Source organism: Sminthopsis crassicaudata, chromosome 1 (genome assembly GCF_048593235.1).
Source record: "Sminthopsis crassicaudata isolate SCR6 chromosome 1, ASM4859323v1, whole genome shotgun sequence".
NCBI classification, from domain to species: domain Eukaryota; kingdom Metazoa; phylum Chordata; class Mammalia; order Dasyuromorphia; family Dasyuridae; genus Sminthopsis; species Sminthopsis crassicaudata.
Window position 1 is genome coordinate 8,240,915 of NC_133617.1, and position 19,151 is coordinate 8,260,065.

The window sequence follows — 19,151 nt, forward strand, 5'->3', positions numbered from 1 at the left end:
CTGACATCCCAAGGATGATTGCATTTCTAATAACCTCCATGCACAAATATATTGCATCCTCACAGTAAACATAGAAAATGCTTTCATTCTCCCTAGGTGCACAGCTCAGGCAATCAGCTCAGAATGTTGAGTGACTTGACTTAAATCCCAGCATCTGAGACTGGGATTTGCACCCTGTGAATGGAAATGTTCTGTCTACAGTACTTGACAAGTTAACTCCATTGTCAATACTTCTTGTCACTTTTTTGTGGTCACTTTCAATTTTATTTTATTTTCTATTACATTATCTGGAGTTACATTCAGAATATTAACACTAATTTTTTGTATGTTGATTTTTCATATTTCATCTAAGACATTTGTTCTGATCCATTACTTTTTTTTTTGATGTAGCCACTAATTATTCTTTTTCAAACAGTTATCATCACATTCTCCTAGATATCCTTTTAACAAACACAATTTAAAAAAAATCCACCCAAGGGATTTGACCCCCAAATTTGTCAGTGCTACTTTAAGTGGTAAATTGTCCTCTGGGACATGTATGTGCATCTATCTACCTTAACAATTGTCTTTCTGTGTGATTTTAAGCTACCATAATCAGAAATGCACAGCTTTATGAGATCATGGAATGATTACATCAACCCCTGAAGGCTTCTAAGTGTAACATCTTCTTTCAGTTTCTCAAGTTGATATTAATTTGCTTCCAAAATTCCAGGAAATTTGGACATTCAAGTACAAATGGCCACAGGTATAAAAAGACCCCTAGTGGCAGTCTTTGACTGCACCAGAGCTATTCTCTCATTCCTGGGTTACCTAGTAATCACATCTCATCAAACTAGTAACCACCAGATCTAGATGTTATCTGGCTTTCTATTCTTGCAGCAGGGAAGGCTGGCTACCTGAAAACCATGGTCATTAGCAATGCAGAATAGAAGCCATTTTGAAATCATCATGGAAATCTACAAATTTTCTGCAAAAATGGACCTTGAAATGCCACTCAGTGAAATGCTAAGGTCATTTTCTAATTTGAATGTATCCTCTGTTCATATTACTCTTCTTCTATCTGGCAGTTTCTCAAAGGCACTGGTTGGTAGTCATAATGTAGCCACTTTGCCAGTGGTAGAAAAAACAGAAAAATATCTGATGAAATTCCATTCTTTTAAAGGTTACTTTGCATTATTAAACATTATTACAAGGAAAAAAAGCAATATTTGCAAGTGACCTTTTAGCGCATTTGTGTTCATTATTAATGCAATATTTGTCATGAGGCAATAGAAATATAAATCTTTTAAATAATAATTAGCAAAAATTTAACTGGTTAAAGTTTTAAAAAGTGAAATTCCATTTCTCAACGACCACTTGTCTGATTCTTCTATTTTCTATTACATTAGGGATAATTTCAGGAATGCACCCCATTCTGAAAGAAGAGAGTGAAAAAGAAAAAATAAAAATTAGGTAAATAGCAACCTTTTGCTAATCCTTCCTTTACTCCTATCTTGTCTGGCGTCCCCTTTTGCTCAATTGGGAAGTACCCAAGAAGGCATTAATGAATCCCCTCCACAACCCTGAGCACTCAGCATGCTCCACTCCTCAGAGTACTCAGTGCATTTCAGTTGCATCTCAAGGCACTACCCTTTTAAGGTGGGAGTCAAGGATGTTAAGAAATCTTTCCCAACATTCTAACTACAGCATAGCAGTTTTTCCTTATGGGTTGCATTTTAAGTTTTTAAAATCTAGCTCACAGAACAAACATTATACACACCTTTTGCACAGAGATGCAGGCACAGACAAAAATGTCATGGAAAAGGATTGTCCTATCTTTGCCCAAAGCCATCCTATCATGCCTTGTCTCAGAGAAAGTGGAAAGGTGGCAAAGGTTCCCTAGGAATTTGCTGAAAATGGCAAGAATTTCCAAGTCTGGGCATCCCCAGTCAAGAAAAATTTGCTGAGTGTGGAGTTCACAATGATTCTAAAGTCTTCTGTCCTTAGAAATATAATAATTTAATTATATGTTTCTTTCCTTAGATTTTAGGGAAACAAGCCTTCTCCCAGTTGCTTGGGGTATATGTTGCTTGGAATATAATTATAATAAGATTATTTATATTTGGAAATGAGGCCTTTATCAGAACCTTTCACTGTAAAAGTGTTTTCCCAGTTTATTGCTTCCCTTCTAATCTTGTCTGCATTGGTTTTGTTTGTACAAAAGCTTTTTAACTTGATATAATCAAAATTTTCTATTTTGTGATCAATAATGATTTCTAGTTCTTGAACTACATTCAACTGGATTGATATCACTTGTCAATAACTTTATTTCATATTGTAAATCAAATTTTTCTTGTATTGGGATTTTTGGGAAACCCTTATCTATGAAATATTGTTAATGAAAAAATAATTTTTAGAGGGTGATGCAATAATACCCTTTCTAAATAAACTACTCTTTGGATCTAGATGCCAACTGATGAATTAAGCTACTCAAGAGTGGGATGAGCAATCCAATATTGGAGCATACTTTGTTTTAAAACATATGATACCTTATGTTTTGGAGAAAGTACAAACATTGAACATTTTCTCTATGTGGAAAAACCTGGGATTTAACAGAACCCTTGGGACCATCTCTTTGGAAAAGCTGACAAAATGTTATTAACCTTAGGAAAGAGGTTGCTAAAAGGTTGTCCAATTGTGAGAGAGACTTCTTAGTATTCAAGGTGGTAGTGGGTTTAGAAGTTTGTTTCTAGTATAGAAATGATTTTTATCTGATAGGTGGTGACATGGATGCTAATAATTATAAAAATAAATCTGGAATAGTTTATATGGAAATTATACCTTTGAGCCTCTTTTAGTTTTAGTAGGCATCAATCTTGATTCAACAGGGGACTTCTTTGTTGATAGGATCATCTAGCAATTGACAGGATGACATAACTGTATTAAAAGAGTTGGACAAGACGGAATGAGTCAACAACAAATGTTCTCCAAGTTTACAGTCTCTTTTAAGGTGAGACAAGGACCACTAGGGGTGCCATAGCGCACAGAGACCTGGGTTGATAATCAGCAAGACTCAACCTTGTATGTTCCAATCCTGCCTCAGATACTTATCAGGTGTGTCAGTCTGGTCATGTTACTCCAACCTGTTTGTCTTGGTTTCGTCATCTATAAAATGAGCTGGAGAAAGAACTTGCAAACCATTCTAGCTCCTTTGCCACCCAGAAAGAACACACCAGGCAAAACTGTCATGATGGACTGAAGACAATCAGGTATAATTGGATGACAATGGCTTCTGTTACAGGAGCCACCTGCCAGTGACTGCTGGGGATCTAATTCTGACCAACAGAGTAGATCATGTCATGTGAGAGGATGATAATGATACAAGGAGACTGGGAGGCAGGTGCATTCTCTGACTTCTAATTTCTGACCTCTGATTTATTTCATTCCCTATGGAGAATATATAGTTTCTAAGCACCAAAAGGTTATTATTATTTAAAGAAAAGTATACATTTTTTGCAAGTAACATCTGCATCAGTAAATTTGTTTTATCACTTCTAGACAGATACCTCTGACTCTCTGGGTTATGCAGGCCTTTCCCTGAGCCTGTCAGCTCTACTCAAAGCATAAGATAAAGATTGTAATAATAAAATATTGCTTTAGTTTCTCTAGTATGCTGGGATTCACAACTGTGGGGACTTCAGAGAACTGGCCCTCCCCCTTATTTGACATTTCATTTAACCTTTTTACAGACTCTCTGGGTTCCACACTTAAGCATAGTCCTCCACAGGCTTCCATGCAAAGACTATAGTTTTAAGCCTTCCTTCAGTAGAAATTGAATGGGTGGTTTAAAAACCATCTGACCTAATGAGTAAAATCAAGTTAACTGAGGTACAAAGCTCTAAGCATCAGCAGTTTATTAGGTGTGAATTTATTAAAGGGGAACTAATGGCTTCGGGATGAAGTGAAAGACCTGGAAGATCCCTCCTCATTTTAAGGATACAAAAACCCCAGACATTATTCTGTGGGAAAAACAATATAAATAGTTAAAGGACTAACAGCTTTATGGAGACAAAGACAACATAATTGTTTTAAAGAATGAAATGTGATTTGATAATAGTCCCCCGAGCTTTTTTTTTTTTTTTCCAATTAAAAGTGACTGATGAGAAAATTGGACTTTTGTATTTAACTGAGAGAGGAACACTGAACTTTTGAATTCATGACCTTCTTCACCTGAAGATTGTTGTTGGTAGTGGTCCTTTGTTCTTGAAGAGGATTGATGCCTTGGAGGGGGATAATGGATGACTTGGAAGTGAGTTGGGTTTTTTTTAAATTTTTATCAATTTTATAATTATAATTTTTGACAGTACATATGCATGGGTAATTTTTTACAACATTATCCCTTGTACTTGCTTCTATTCCAAATTTTCCCCTCCTTCCTTCCATCCCTACCCCTAAATGGCAGGCAGTCCCATACATGTTAAATGTGTTATAGTATATCCTAGATACAATATATGTGTGCAGAATGGAATTTTTTTGTTGTACAGGAAGAATTGGATTCAAAAGGTAAAAATAACCTGGGAAGAAAGACAAAAATGCAAACAGTTTACACTCATTTCCCAGTGTTCCTTCTCTGGGTGTAGCTGATTCTGTCCATCATTGATCAATTGGAACTGAATTAGATCTTCTCTTTGTTGAAGATATCCACTTCCATCAGAATACATCCTCATACAATATCGTTGATGAAGTGTATAATGATCTCCTGGTTCTGCTCATTTCACAATGAGTTAGATTTAACAGAGACAGAACTATGCCTCTCTATCCTTCAGGGCAACTGGTCTTGGCCTTCTATTTCTAGCTGATGCATAAACTCATCAACAATTAACTTTAACCCTAAAGACTTTAGAGAATTTCACATGCTTGGTGATGGTGATTTTGGGTCGTAGAGTTGTGGTTTTTCCATCATTAGCATTTAGGATTAGGGATTATAAAGTTAAAAGATTTTATAAGCTAATTTATAGTCCAGGTTGGAGTTACCTTTGGCAGCTCCTTTTCACCATTTGCTGATCAGTACATTTTCTGAACTTCCTTGGTATCCTCTGTTGGGATTCTCATAATTCTCATTAAAGAACTGTAGAAGGAAAAATGAACTAGCCTCAAAGTAAGGAATAGCACTGATGAGTGGAGAGCCAGAACACTCGTCAAGTGCCCTTGAGATATGAGAAAATAAGTACTGGATATTGGATGCTTTTCTTCAGTGTGTCTGTTTACATATCCTCACGCTTCTCTCAATTCTTTATATCTAAAGCTCCTTATGACATGAAAATCTTCTAATATGTTTATGTACCACCATTTGTTTATTCTCCAACAAAAGAGCATCTATTTTATTTCTCTTTTGTATCTACCTTTCTTTCCTTCAGTTCCTTAGAGTTTATGCCTTGTGGTGGAGTCTCTGTGTCACAAAGTATGGACATTTGATCACCTTTTAATAAATTACAATTTCAAGTGACTTTTCAAAATAGTTGGACCAATTCATAGCTAAATATATTGTATTACTATGCCTCTAATTCTAAAGCCTCCTAACAATATTTCCAACTTTGGGGGTCATCATTGCCAATTTAATGGATATAAACTATAACCTCAGATTTGAAATCTTTTATTTTTAATAGCGTCTTAATAAAACATTTTCTGCCTGAATAAATATGGGAAGAAACCTATTTCATTAGTTGCACAGAAACAGCTGTTCATTTAGGAATGGTGTATAAGTTTCCTAACTCAACAAAGATCTAGGTTTAGAATTTCCCATTTCTTGCTCTTCAAACTGCCAATCACATCCAGACGGCTTAATGAAGTCATCTCAATTATTAGCCCAAATTTGAAACTGAGGACCCAGCAAGAAGTGGCATTGAGGGGTGGGGTTCATCTTCAAGACCCTCTTTGGCTTCTCACATTCACAAGATCTTTACAGGATTTAGAACTGGGAGAAATCTTACACTTAACTAAAATGTACTAAGACCCAGTAAATTATTTTTTTCAAGACCAATATTACAGAAAGAGAAATTCGACTCATGCCCTGACTCCAATTCAAGTGAACTTTCTACTCTATCATGTTGCCTTTCAAGTAGGTGACCAGGTGAAAAAAGATCCAATATGCTTAAGCTATTAGCAATCCCTCCTCCCACCTCACTCCTGCTGTCCCTCTCAGCAATAGGGTTGTGGCTAGAGAAGGCTAAATATAAAAGTGAGCAACAACACCTTATCTTGTCCCAATGTTTTCTACCTAATTAATTTTCCTCTTTAATGCTTTTACCTTTTTACAGATCTGGCAATAACTAATCAAATTGTTATAAAACCCTTTCCATAATTCTTACATTCGTAAAGTTTCTACCCAGTGTAAATTCTCTGATGTAGAGTCATTTCCAATTTCAAAAAGTCTTTCTCCAGTGATTACATTCATAAGGTTTCTCTCCAGTGTGAATTCTCTGGTGTCTACTAAGAACTATCTTATGTTTTGTTTAAAAGTTTTTTTACACTGGTTACATTCATAAGGTTTCTCCTCAATGTAGATTCTGATGTCCCCCCAAAAAAGTTAATTAAAGCTTTTTATTTTCAAAACATATGCATGGATAATTTTCAATATTTATCCTTGCAATATCTTGTGGTTCAAATTTTTCTCTCCCTTCCCCCACCCCCTCTCCTAGATGGCAAATAATCCAATTGCACTTAGTATCAGTTCATGTAAGCCTCTCTAAAATCATCCTGTCGATCATTTCTCATAGAACAATAATATTCCATAATGTTCATATGCCATAACTTATTCAGCCATTCTCCAATTGTGCATCCATTCAAAAACTTCTCTCTCTCTCTTTTTTTAAAACTCTTTCCACACTGGTTACATTCATAAGGTTTCTCTCCAGTATAGGTTCTCTAATGTCAGTAAGAGCTTTCTTTTGACTAAAATCTTTTCAGTGTGAATTCTCTGATGATCAGTAAAACTTTGCTTATATCTAAAAGCCTTTCCACATTGGTTATATTCATAAGGTATCTGTCCAATGTGGATTCTCTGATGCTCAATAAAACTTTTTATGTCCATAAGTCTTTCCATACTGGTTACATTCACAAGGTTTATCTCCAGTGTAAATTCTCTGATGTCCAATAAGAGCTATCTTTTGTCTAAAAGCCTTTCCACACTGGTTACACTCATAAGGTTTCTTGCCAGTGTAGATTCTGTTATGTGTACTAAAATGTCCTCTATTTTTGAAAGCCTTCCCACAATGGTTACATTCATAAGATTTCTTTTTGGTGTGGCTTCTCTGATGTCCAGTAAGATATCCCCTATGTCTAAAAGCCTTCCCACATTGATTACATCCATAAGGTTTTTCTCCAGTGTGGATTGTCTTATATTTAGTAAAAGCTTTCCTTTGACTAAAATCCTTGCCACATCGATGACATTCATAAGACTCCTTCCCAGTGTGGATTCTCTGATGTCTAATAAGAACTCTCTTTTCTCTAAAAGCTTTTCCACACTGGTTACATTCATAAGATTTCTCTCCAGTGTGAACTGTCTGATGTACAGTAAGAGACTTTGCTTACTTCTAAAAGCCTTTTCACAGCAGTTACATTCTTATCCAGCGTGGTTTCTCTCCAGTGTGAATGTTCTGCTGTACAATAAATTTATCCTTTTCTCTAAAAGCCTTTCCACCCTGGTTGTATTCATAAGGTTTTTCTCCGGTGTGCATTCTTTGATGTACAATATGTACATCTTTGATGTACAATTTCCTTTTTTATAAAACCTTTTCTGCACTGCTTACATTCATAATGTTTCTCTTTAAGCTGGATGCAGAGGTCCTGCTCTGCAGGGAGTCCAAGGAGGAATAGGGTTGTTGGTAAAGGAAGACAGGAGTCGTGGGGTAGCTTGAATGAGGAACTGATGGAAGTGATACTCCCACTTCTTTCAGGCTCCTTCAGGCTTTATTTTTATACTATATCATGATTATATACATTTCTTGAGGTCAACATAGTCTTCAGACGTGTCTAACATTAACCTTTATATGTTATATTTTGTATTTGAGTAAGTTTTTTTTGTGGTAAAATGTTAATTATTAATTACATTACACGAAGCTAATAATGAAAGGTAAATGTTATACAAGGTTAAATGTCAGTGAATTTTGTTAGTTTTCTTATGTCTTGTCAATCCTATGGATTGTTTGATTGCTCTATTTCCCTGACTTGGAACTGTGTACATAGGTACTGTGTTTCCCCGATAATAAGACACTGTCTTATTATTATTATTATTATTATTATTTTTGGACAGAAAAAACACCAGAGGGCTTATTTTCAGGGGAGGGCTTATTTTAATGAACATTGACAGGAATTTTAATAAACAGGTAAATGTGAACAAAAAAAAATGTACCTTTATTCAATAATGATCATGTCATCTTCTTCAACAACATCGTCATAAGTGTCCATACCCTGAATTCCGTCCTGGATGTCTTGCGCCTCCATTTCCTTCAGAAGAAGTGGACCCAATCTGTCATGTCCAGCAATATCACTGCTGCAGCTCTGATTGGATGCAGCTCGGAGCACGGCATGTGCTTCATGGGGGGGGGGGGGACGGGACGGTGCATACAGAGGGTATTGTAATGTAGCGTGTAGGGCAGGGGATCACCTTCACCACAGTAGCAATCTCAATAGGGCTTATTTCCGGGGGAGGGCTTATTTTAGAGGAATCTTACACAGTAAGGGGAGGGCTTATTTTCGGGATAGGTCTTATTATTGGGGAAACACAGTATTTAAGGCAATTCCTAGTTGTACTTTAACCATTTATTGGTTCCTAGACATACTGATCTTTTCTGAGTCTAAGTTGGTAAACACCATTATTTCCTAGACCTTTGGATTCTGTCTGATAGTGACAATGCTTTCCATGGTGTTCTCTCCTTTATCATTTGTCTCAGTGAGAGATTAGTTTTATTAGGACAGAATATGGATGTGGAATCATTTCTAGTTAACTTCCCCAAATTCCCCTTGTCACCAGATTTTTTAAGACAATGTTTAGTGCTGTAATCAAGCCACTTATAAATAATATAGGAAATAGTAGTCCACTAATGAGAAACATAGAAGGAAATGTTCCTGCACGAGTGCTATGCACAGTTGATCTCAGTGCTGGGCTTTGCCAATCACTTAGAGATTGCGGCTCCCAACAGCTGGATTCTCTTCTGTGTTGCACAGATTTTTCTCCAAGTAAAATCACAAGGACTGTTACTCATGAATCTTTGCTTGTGAGTTTCTACCACAGAAAGGCTTAACTCTGTAGTAATTTCCTTCATTTCAAGTCTGAGCTCTCCTTCCAAGAAAAAAAAAATAAAGAAAAAGAAAACAACTACAAATAGTAAAACAAACACAATCATGATACAGGTGCATATATAAATTTGCATATATTAAAAAATTCAGATTTTTTTTTTTGTCTTTTCCTAGCCTTCACCCTGGAGAATGAACATATTCCCTTTGATTGCAGCCTTGAAATTATCAGAGAAATTGCCCTTATCTAGGGAGATCAGATTCTGGGCATTCTCCATCATGACCTCCTTGTACAACTACTTCCAAGAGTGGTCCAAGAGCCCCAATACTCTTGGGTGAAGTCCATAGCCACATCCTTGAAGGTCACCATCTCCCAAAACATCAGATGTCAGAAGACATGGAGCTCAAAGCCCCTTTAATAGTGGAGTCCAGCCCCCTTTAATTTAAGGGAGGAAACTGAAACACAAAGATGGGATTTGTCAAATTTGCTTTTATGAATGTCAGTCAACTCTTGAAACTGTGGTCATTAAGAAACTGAATTCAGGATCTGTTGATATAAAGCTGAGAAGTGACTTATGGAATGTATAATGGAATGGCATACTAGGGCATATTCCTTTAATGCATTCTTCAAGACTCTTTTCCTTGATAACTCTATTGCTTTCCCAACCCCATTTCCTATTTCCCACTCTTCTTCCTTTTATCTATAACCTCTTCTCCTAAATAAACCATCTTTTGCCAAAGAGAGTAGCCACTGTGAATTTTACACGTTTATGTCAAACTAGGAATTTGATCTATGTGCAAGCCACAGTTGACAATTTTTCTTTTTTTTTCTCCATAATTTTATAATTTATAATTTTTTCTTTTTTTAAAATAGATTTTTATTGACAGAAGATATGCATGGGTAATTTTTCAATATTGTCCCTTGTAATGAGTTCTGTTTCAATTTTTCTCTCCTTTCTCTCCACCTCCTTCCCTAGATGACAGGCAGTCTCATGTTAAAGTATATCTTAAATACAACATATGTGTACATATTTGTACAGTTCTCTTGTTGCACAAGAAAAAAATAAGATTCAGAAAGGTAAAAATAACCTGGGAAGGAAAATAAAAATATAAGTAGTCCATATTCATTTCCCAGTGTTCTTTCTCTGAGTGTAGCTGGTTCTGTTCATCATTGATCAATTGGAACTGAATTGGGTCTTCTCATTAATGAAGATATTCACTTCCATCAGAATATACCCTCATATAGTATAGTTGTTGAAGTACATGACGATCTCCTGGTTCTGCTCATTTCCCTCAGCATCAGTTCATGCAAGTCTCTCCAGGCCTCTCTGTATTCATCCTGCTGGTCATTTCTTACAGAAAAGTAATATTCCTTAACATTCATATACCACATTTTATTCAGCCATTCCCCAATTGAAGAGCATCCACTCAATTATCTGTTTCTAGCCACTACAAAAAGTAGTCCCTCCTCCAAGAGGAGACTGGGCGGAGTTTGAGGCAGAAGATCTTCGTGTGATGGGGGCTGGACTTACATAGAAGAGGCACTGGCAGGCTGAAATCCTGCCCCTGGGTGAAGAAAGGGCTCAAGCATTCTGGGGAATAGATAGGGTGGAGCTCTTGGGACCAGGAAGACACTCCCAGAGAGGACTGGCCAGAAGCCGGAAGTCTGAGCTGGGCTCACTTTGCCTTTCTGCTCCTACCTTCCCTGCAATAGAAACTGTTTTACTTTCCCTGAAAGTTCAGGTTTCTCCCTTTTTCTCTGGCAACTCAGATCTCTCCCCTTTTTTCCTGGCAACTCAGATCTCTCCCCCTTTTCCCCTAGGAGCTCAGATTTCTCCCCCTTCTTTTTTTCCTGGGAGCTCAGATCTCCCTCCCCTTTTGTCTCAGGCAGCTCTTAATCTCTCTCCCTTTCCCCACCTCTCCCCAGAGCTCAGGCCCCTCCCCCCTTTCCCTGGAAGATCCTGTCTTTCCCGTTTTTTTTTTTCCCTTGGAGCTGAGATTACTCGGAACTCTGGCAGACAGACATGTGCTTTCAGCTCTCAGGTAGGTCTGAGCGAGCATCCCTCATATTTCCTGGCTTCCACTGACTTTTTGGTACATGACCTCCAGGTCAACCAGGAACCCATCTTTCTACCAAGGCTGCCTGTTGAATGAGCTCCCTATTCTCTCTTTTTCAGGTAACCAGTCACTTCCCAAACTAGCCCCGATTTCCCATTGGGTCCCATTTCCCAAGCTTCAGACTTTGTCCATAAAAACCTAGGAGTCCTAATTTCAGCCTTCTGATGAGGACCCAGGTGCCCCATCTCCCCATCCCAGGTCTTAGTTAGAGATCCAGCTGTCCTGCCTTCAGACACCAAGCCAGAAGGGGCTAGCAGACTCCCCAGTTCCTAGGTAGACCTCAGGATACAGTCTATCTGCTTTCCCAGGCTTAGCTGTCCATCAGGAAAAATTCTCTCATTCCATTGGCTCTGACCTCCATGTCATGACCAAATACTGGCCTGTCTTACCTCCCAGACCCCACCCTTGTTCCCCAGACCTTCTGCTTCCCTGGCCTCTTTTCTCTCTGGGCCCTCGGAGTTGAAACTCAGACTAGATTTTGTCTCCCAGGCTCAGGTTTCGCCTGGTCATTCTTTGGGGCCTTTCCCACTTTCCCTCCTTCCTAGCCAAAGAAGTCAGTCTGTTGTCTAGAAAGATAATGTGTGTGTTAGTTGGGGTGAGGGGAGTTAAGGAGGCAGAGGACCAGGTGGAGTGGAGAGGTCTGACTCAGGAGTTATGGAGGCTGACTGGTCTCTTCCCAAAGGGAATCCCAAACCCCCTTGTATCTCTGGGGTCTCTGTAGGAGGATGGGGAGAGGAGGGAGAAGAGGAGTAAAAGATGGAAGGGAGCACTCTTCCTCTTCAGACCATATCTCTTTTCAATTCTGAATCTCCCTTCATTGTTCTGACGGGTGCAGTCTTTCCCCCAAGGGGTGGGGCAGTGCCTTTGTAACTCCTGGAGGACTTCACTTTCCACCTGGAATCCCTCAGGCTTGCCTCCTACTTAGAAAAAAAGTCCTCTCTTCCTCTGGCACGTTTCTCCCTCTCTAGCTTCTTCTGGTGACCTGGGTCTGGCCCAAGTAGGGATTGGGTCAAAGATAGACACCAAAACTGGGCTGAAATTAGAACAGTTTTACTCTCAGGGCCCCAAACATCAGTCCCCAGGCTATGAAATCAGACTGTCAGCCTGGGACTAGGATGAGGGGAAGCTGGGCTTTTCTGTGCAGAGGGAAAGAAGGGAGGGACTCTGCTGGAGCTCATGGCCTTTCTCTTGCTTTTCAGAGAGGCTTAGAATTAAAGGACCCCAAAGTTTTATGTGACCTCTGTTAGTAAGAGCTTTGGCTGTGGGTCCCTCAAAGGTGGGAGCAATAGGACCCTGAGGGGTCAGAGGGAGAATCTTGACCAAAATGGAGTCAATTTGGTTGCTTTGCTACCTCCACAGGGATCTAGGAGCCAGAGGGAATGGGCCCTGGGAGCCTCAGACCTCCTCCTCAGGTGAGTGAAGCCTATCCGTAGATCTGACCAACATCAACAGTTACAACCATTTCTGCAGACAGGGAGGATGGGTAGGACCTGGCAGGGTCTGATGTATGGGTCATTGTAATGTTCTCTGGTTCGGTTTTCTTGGGGTCTCTGGAGGTCTTCAGACACTCTTCATTTCAGCTCAGTAACCACCACTAGAGTAGCCGGGTGTTAAAAGTCCAAATCCTTTATTATCTCCTTACCTGGGCCCTGCTAGTTTCATGGAGGTCCTTGTCTCCAAGAACTCGAGCTCCTGCCTGTCTTCTCTGCCCTCTGAATCTGTCCAAATGAATCTTGGCTGAGGTTCCTAGCTTATATGCTCTACACTGAGTATAAACCAACCATTATATCACTGGGAAATCATTATTGTTGTAGGATTAAAGCAGTCATACTGGCCCATGCTAAACTAGATCACCATCGTCTCAATGCCACTTAGAACTTCGTAAGCATCCTTTGTTTCAAGTTCAGAGATCTGGCCCATAACAGGTCATTTCTTTACAAAAATAGGGGGAAACAGAGTAGTAACAACCCTGCCCTGCCCAGCTGATTTCTTGGGTCCCTGGCATCGGGGACACCCCCTGTTGGGGAGTTAGTACATTACATTACAAAGGGCTGAAGAGGTCCTCCATTTACTTCATCAGGAATCTCCATTCCCCAGGGATAAGATCTGCTCTCTTTGGGCCCCCCCAGCCCCCCCCTCCCCACCCAAAGTCTCTCCTCCTCCACTTGGTCTCCTGTGACCATGCTCCCCTGAAGCTCCTGAAGCACAATTTCTCACAGTTATATCTAATATCTCCAGGGGTCGGCAACATGTCTTCATGAAGCCTCTGGAACTGACTGATCAGTGTTCCCATGTGTGTATATATAGATGTACACACACACACACACACACACACACACACACACGTTTATCCAAGATCTACTGTCTCCCTTTTTCAACTGCTCTCCCTTCACTGAGAACCCAAATAAAACCAAACTCATTCACTCAAGTATGATCCATTTGAACAATAAAAAGATTCACTTGCCGATGTCCTAAAACATATTTCTCTTGCACTCAAGTCTTCCATCTTTAAGAGGCATACAAGACCATGATTCCTCATTGTTCCTCAATAATCCTGGTTTGTCTTTGTGCTAAGCTGAGGTCACTGTCAGTGTGCCCTTACATTTATGGCCCTTACTTATCCATGCTTTCCCCATCCATCACACATGTATGTACATGTGACATACGTGCACTACACTTGTGTATGTACACAGGAACTGTGATCAACCCCTCTGATTCCCTTTACCCCCTCAAAAAGAACAGTCTGTATTCATGAACAGCCATTGACTTTGTTTTACTCAGGACTGATCCCTCCCTTCATCTATCCTCCCTCTAACTCCCTCCTTTTTCTTCTTCATTCTCTTCACTGGGGAGCACATTATACTTCTCCATTCATCCTCTTATGTCATTTATTCTTCCTTCCTTTGACAAGATGACTGAGGTTCAGATGTCCCCACCCCTTTGTTTGTAGAGATGTCTTCTTGCAGATCCTCCTTGCCAGAAATAATATTTGCTAGCCCTCCTTTCTCTCACCCTCTTCCCCACTTTCCAGTCTCTCCTTGAGATCATCAAAACATGACCGAACCACTTCCAGCTTTATTCTACTTTGATTCCCTCTGTGATTCCAAATAGGGCTGTTAGAGAACACATGTCATCTCACTATAATTGAATATAAATAGTTTGTCTTTTCATTTTGAGTCCCTGAGGCTAGTTAATTCTGGATTGTTTTTTGTATTTCTCTTCACTTGTATTTGAACTTTTTTTTTTTTTAATTTAATTATAGTTTTTATTTACCAGATATATGCATGGGTAATTTTATAGCATTGACAATTGCCAAACCTTTTGTTCCAATTTTTCCCTTCCTTCCCCCAGATGGCAGCTTGACCATTTATTGGAACCTCTAAAGTTTTTTTCAATTATGGTCTTTTCCTTAGCAATACTTGAAAGGATTTTCATTCAAGGCCCTTTTCCCTGACAGCATTGTATTTCTTTTTGCTTCATACTTTGCCCTTGGTCATAACATCATGCCCTTTGCCTTCTGTCAGATCCTATTCCAAGTTCTTTGCTCCTTAATGAAAGTTGCTGCCAAATTAGGTCTGGTTCTAATGGTGCTTCCTTGAGACTTGAACTGGACTGGACTTTCCAGCAGCTTGCAGGATATTTCTTACTGACTTGGCAGTTCTGCATTTTGGTGATGGTTTCCTGGGAGTTTTCATTCTGAGATCTATTTCAGGAAGTTGCTGTGATTTGAGGAAGATGCAGAAAGAAGTCTGAGAATTTTTCTCTTGGCCATCAGGAGCTCTATTCACATAAAAGCATACAGGCGAGGCATGGGAGAGGCTACCAAGGCTACCAAAGGAGGCTGCCCATATACGGAAGTTTTGCTCCTTTGCCAAGCCTCCTGAACCTGGAAAAGGATCAAGGACATAGTCTTCTGTGATTTCTAAGATTGTTGCTATATTGATTTTACCTGGGAATGGGATGAACTTTTAATTGTGCAAGATTATGATAAGAACATCTGAAAGCACATTTTTGGTGTTATATTTAGGAGAAGAGATTCTAGATAAAGTGAAGAGATAAAATAGGCCCAAAAAGTGGGAAATAGGAAATGCAGTTGGGAGAGCAGTTGGGTTACCAAGGAAAAGATGCCATTCCATTATGAGTTGCATAATTATAATGTAAATGTAATGTAAAGAACTATGTACTTGAAACAAAGATTCTTACAGGTTGCTAACTCAATGGAATTGATAATACAATGGTTATCTAGTTTAGCAGAGTGATTAATAGTTCTCTAGTTCAGTGTGATTGAATTAACCTTTCAACAAATAATGGTTCCCTAGTGATATGACGATTGGCTTATTCTCAGTATGACAATAGATTTAACTGTGATAGAGCATATAAACTGGGACAAACTCAGCCAGAGACAGCCTCAGAAAAGACAGAGGACTGGAGGCTGGAGCTCAAGTTTTGGGGCAAAGGAGAGACATTCATTCTGTCTCACACCATCATGGTGGCTCTCCTCCTTCGCTTCTCCACTGAAACCAATACTCTGGGGGACTAGAACAGACTCAGAGAGACATTCCATCTTTGATCAGGCTTCTGGTGGCTCTCCTTCATTTCTCCACTGAAACCAAGTCCCGTCTGAAAAACCTCCAAATAGCTGGCCCAGGTCCCAGGCAAGGAAACTAGACTTTGAAGGAGATAATAAAGAATTTGGATTTTAACCCTTGCTATTCTCATAGTGATTACTCTGCTGAAATGAAGGCTGGTCCAGAGACCTCCAGAAAACTAGCAAGAACATTGCACGTAATAAGGCATTTCTCGGCTTTATTTCAACTGATCCTAAATTCAATCAGTCTCTTAATGACCACAAGTTGAAGGGTTGACTCTGACACTCATAAAGGCCATTTGGTCAACCCCCCAATCTGTGTTTCAGTTTGTTCCTGTAAACTGAAAGGGTTGGACTCTTTAGTTCTAAAAGGTATTCAGCTCCATATCTTATGACTTTTGATGATTTAGGAGGTGGTAACATTCAAGGATGTGGCTGTGGACTTCACCCAGGACGAGTGGGGGCTCTTGGACCCCTCTCAGAAAGAGCTGTACAAGGAGGTCATGGTGGAGAATGCCCAGAACCTGCTCTCCCTGGGTAAGAAGTCTACAATCAATACCTTCATTCCCCAGGGTGCAGAATTTGGGGGTGTGGGAATAGAAGGGAAAGGGATGGTCTTTGCAATATATGACCTGGGGATGTCCTTTATGGCTCCTGAAAGTCTCTCTTACCAATTCCCAGGTCAAAGGTTAAATCAGTGTGGAAGCATCTCCAACACAGAACTCATCTTAGAGGTTAGACTCTACCTGGAAATAAATTTTTTCTGACAAAGATTTGAAAATTGCTCAGGCAGCTTTTCCTTTCAACTTATTCCTTTTGGGGATTTTTTTTCATGTATTTTTGGAATATTCTTCTTTTGAATAAGCATCAATTTGTAGCCCAAACCACCTAGTTATCCCTAGTATAGGAAGTCTCTCATTAACCTTCCTTTTTATTGCCCTCAAATTGCAGAAAAAATGGTGGGAAGGGAATAAGCATTTCTTTTTACTTGCTATTTGCCAGGTGCTATTTGCCATACACTTTCTTCACTGTAATATTCTTCTCTAAAATATAATATTCTCTGGGAGCAGGTTTCTTAGGGGGCTTCTGGAGGCAGCCTTAATTGCAGTTCCATGTAATAATCATCTCAAATGCAACCAGGAGTTAAAGTCCAATTCCTTTATTGTTTCCTTCAAAATTTTATCTCCTTCACTTGGGGCTCGGCTAGTTTTCTGGAGGCCTTCTGGATCTTGGTTTCAGTGTTCTCCACAAGACAGTCTGCCACCAGACCTAAGGTAGGGGCCAGCAAAATGAAGATAAAAAATTTACTTGATCATTTTTGTCTGTTTGAAAGGACTGGCAAGTTGTGCATTTTAGATTGACAGTTTCATGTGCAATTACCATTTTTATATAACTGTGCTATGCAAATGTTTGTTTATTAATTAAAAATAACCAAATATTGTGTCACTTTAACCTCATCTTAACTTTCCAAGTTAGGTGATATTTTTATCCTCATTTGAGAGTTGAAAAAAGTGAGGCAAACAGTGTTTACCTGACTTGCCCAGAGGTAGACTGTTAGTAATTGTCCAAGACTTAATTCAAACTCAGGTACACTTGACCCTATGTCCAGGACTCTCCACCGTACTACTGACTCCCTTTAACCTCTAGATAGTGGAAACTATGGAATGCATTTATCTTTCTGTAAAAAAGGTCTTCCAAGTCCAAGGTCCCTAATGATCAGGTCCAAGGATGCTCCAGCCCAATAACTCTTTTTACTCAAGTTTGGGATCAGAAGTTTCTGCTAGAAAGGAGCCTCACAGGACAGGAGATGGAAGGAAGGCCCTTTGGCTCTCTCTCAGAAGAAGTTGTACAAATAGTGGGGCACATTGTATTTTAGATTACTTGTATTACAATCACTAGTGATTAAGTATAGACATATATGTTTGAACAAAAAAGGGCTGGATTTCAACATGGAGCAACTCTGGATCCTCACCCTTTTTTAAAAAGAGAACTAAAATACAAACTTCTCTCCATCTTCGTCTCTAACTGATTTCCATGCCCAGGGCTTCCAGTTCCCAGAGAAGAGGTGATTTCTTATTTTGAGCAAAGGGAAGCACCATGGATACTGGACAAAAAAGGCCTCAGGAGCTACTCTCCAGGTGAGTGGGTTGAAAGCAGGTATATGAGAGCTATGGTTATAAGAGAATTCTAGGTATTACCCTGAAGTAAGTGGTCAGTTTGGGGGAGAAAGAGCAGACTTGGATTTCGTTGTTGATATTTCTTGCCAGCAGTGTCCTGGGCTCCTCAGTGAATCTGTTTCCCATCTATAAAATGAGTGGGTCGCACTCCATGGTCCTGTACATCTCTTCCACTGATCATCTGTGATCCTATTAGAAGTCATTGTTTGGAATTTGGGGCAACGGAATTCTTCTGATGAGCAATTTCTTAAAATGTCTTCTAGTCAGTAAACAATTAAGGGCCTGGAACATGGCAGCCCTGGGATGAGCACCAGGAACATAAACTGATGTAAGGGACATCCTCTGCTCTCTGGTCACAGAATGATGGGGCAGGAAATATCCCAGTGACTTTGGAGAAACCCACTGTAAATAAATTTAGTGCTTCAGTACTTCATTAAATGATGGGGATAATAATGGTTTAAGAAGAGAGCAGAACTGGAGAGGAAATAGTCAAAATGAAAGAAAATAGCTAGCACTTACACTGCATTGTGTGTCACATACAGCCTTGTATTATTTTATCCTCATGACAACCCAAGGACTTTGCAGATGTTATTAAGCCCATTTTACAGATAAAGGAAACTGAATCACACAGCAATCCTAGCTGGCTTGACTAGCAGGCTTTTGAGGCAGGATTAAAGTCTGGTCTTCCTGATTTAAGGCCCTACTCATAGTCCATCTACTCTAACTGTATTGTGATTTTGAAACAGATATGAAGAAAATGGCCACTCATGTATGAAATAGAAAATAGAAGAACTGCACAAGCTCCTGTTGAGACAATGAAATTCATTTTTTAATCTTTAGCCAATCGAAAGAAATTGCTATTTACTGTTAAACAAATTTATATATTTCCATTGGCTCATGATAAAAATTGCACTACATGACAAATATAGTCAAGTCAATTATAAATTGTTCTTTATGTTGTTTTTATGTAATATTTATATATATAAAAATATACG

The 19,151-nt window shown here is 39.3% G+C and overlaps 1 protein-coding gene across 3 annotated transcripts in view; it reads left to right on the top strand.

Annotated features, from left to right (window-relative positions):
- LOC141556851 (uncharacterized) overlaps nucleotides 1-19,151 on the top strand; it is a 55,198-nt gene that overhangs the window by 34,006 nt on the left and 2,041 nt on the right. Inside the window, exons 1-4 of one of the 3 annotated variants that reach the window (XM_074291730.1) lie at nucleotides 10,946-11,316; nucleotides 12,751-12,803; nucleotides 16,390-16,516; nucleotides 18,022-18,117. In XM_074291730.1, coding sequence (XP_074147831.1) covers nucleotides 12,771-12,803; nucleotides 16,390-16,516; nucleotides 18,022-18,117 — 256 coding nt within the window. In that variant the 5' untranslated portion in view covers nucleotides 10,946-11,316; nucleotides 12,751-12,770. Of the gene's footprint in view, nucleotides 1-10,945; nucleotides 11,317-12,464; nucleotides 12,804-16,389; nucleotides 16,517-18,021; nucleotides 18,118-19,151 lie in introns of those variants that run through there. The other 2 variants (XM_074291720.1, XM_074291740.1) reach the window with 2 other exon arrangements.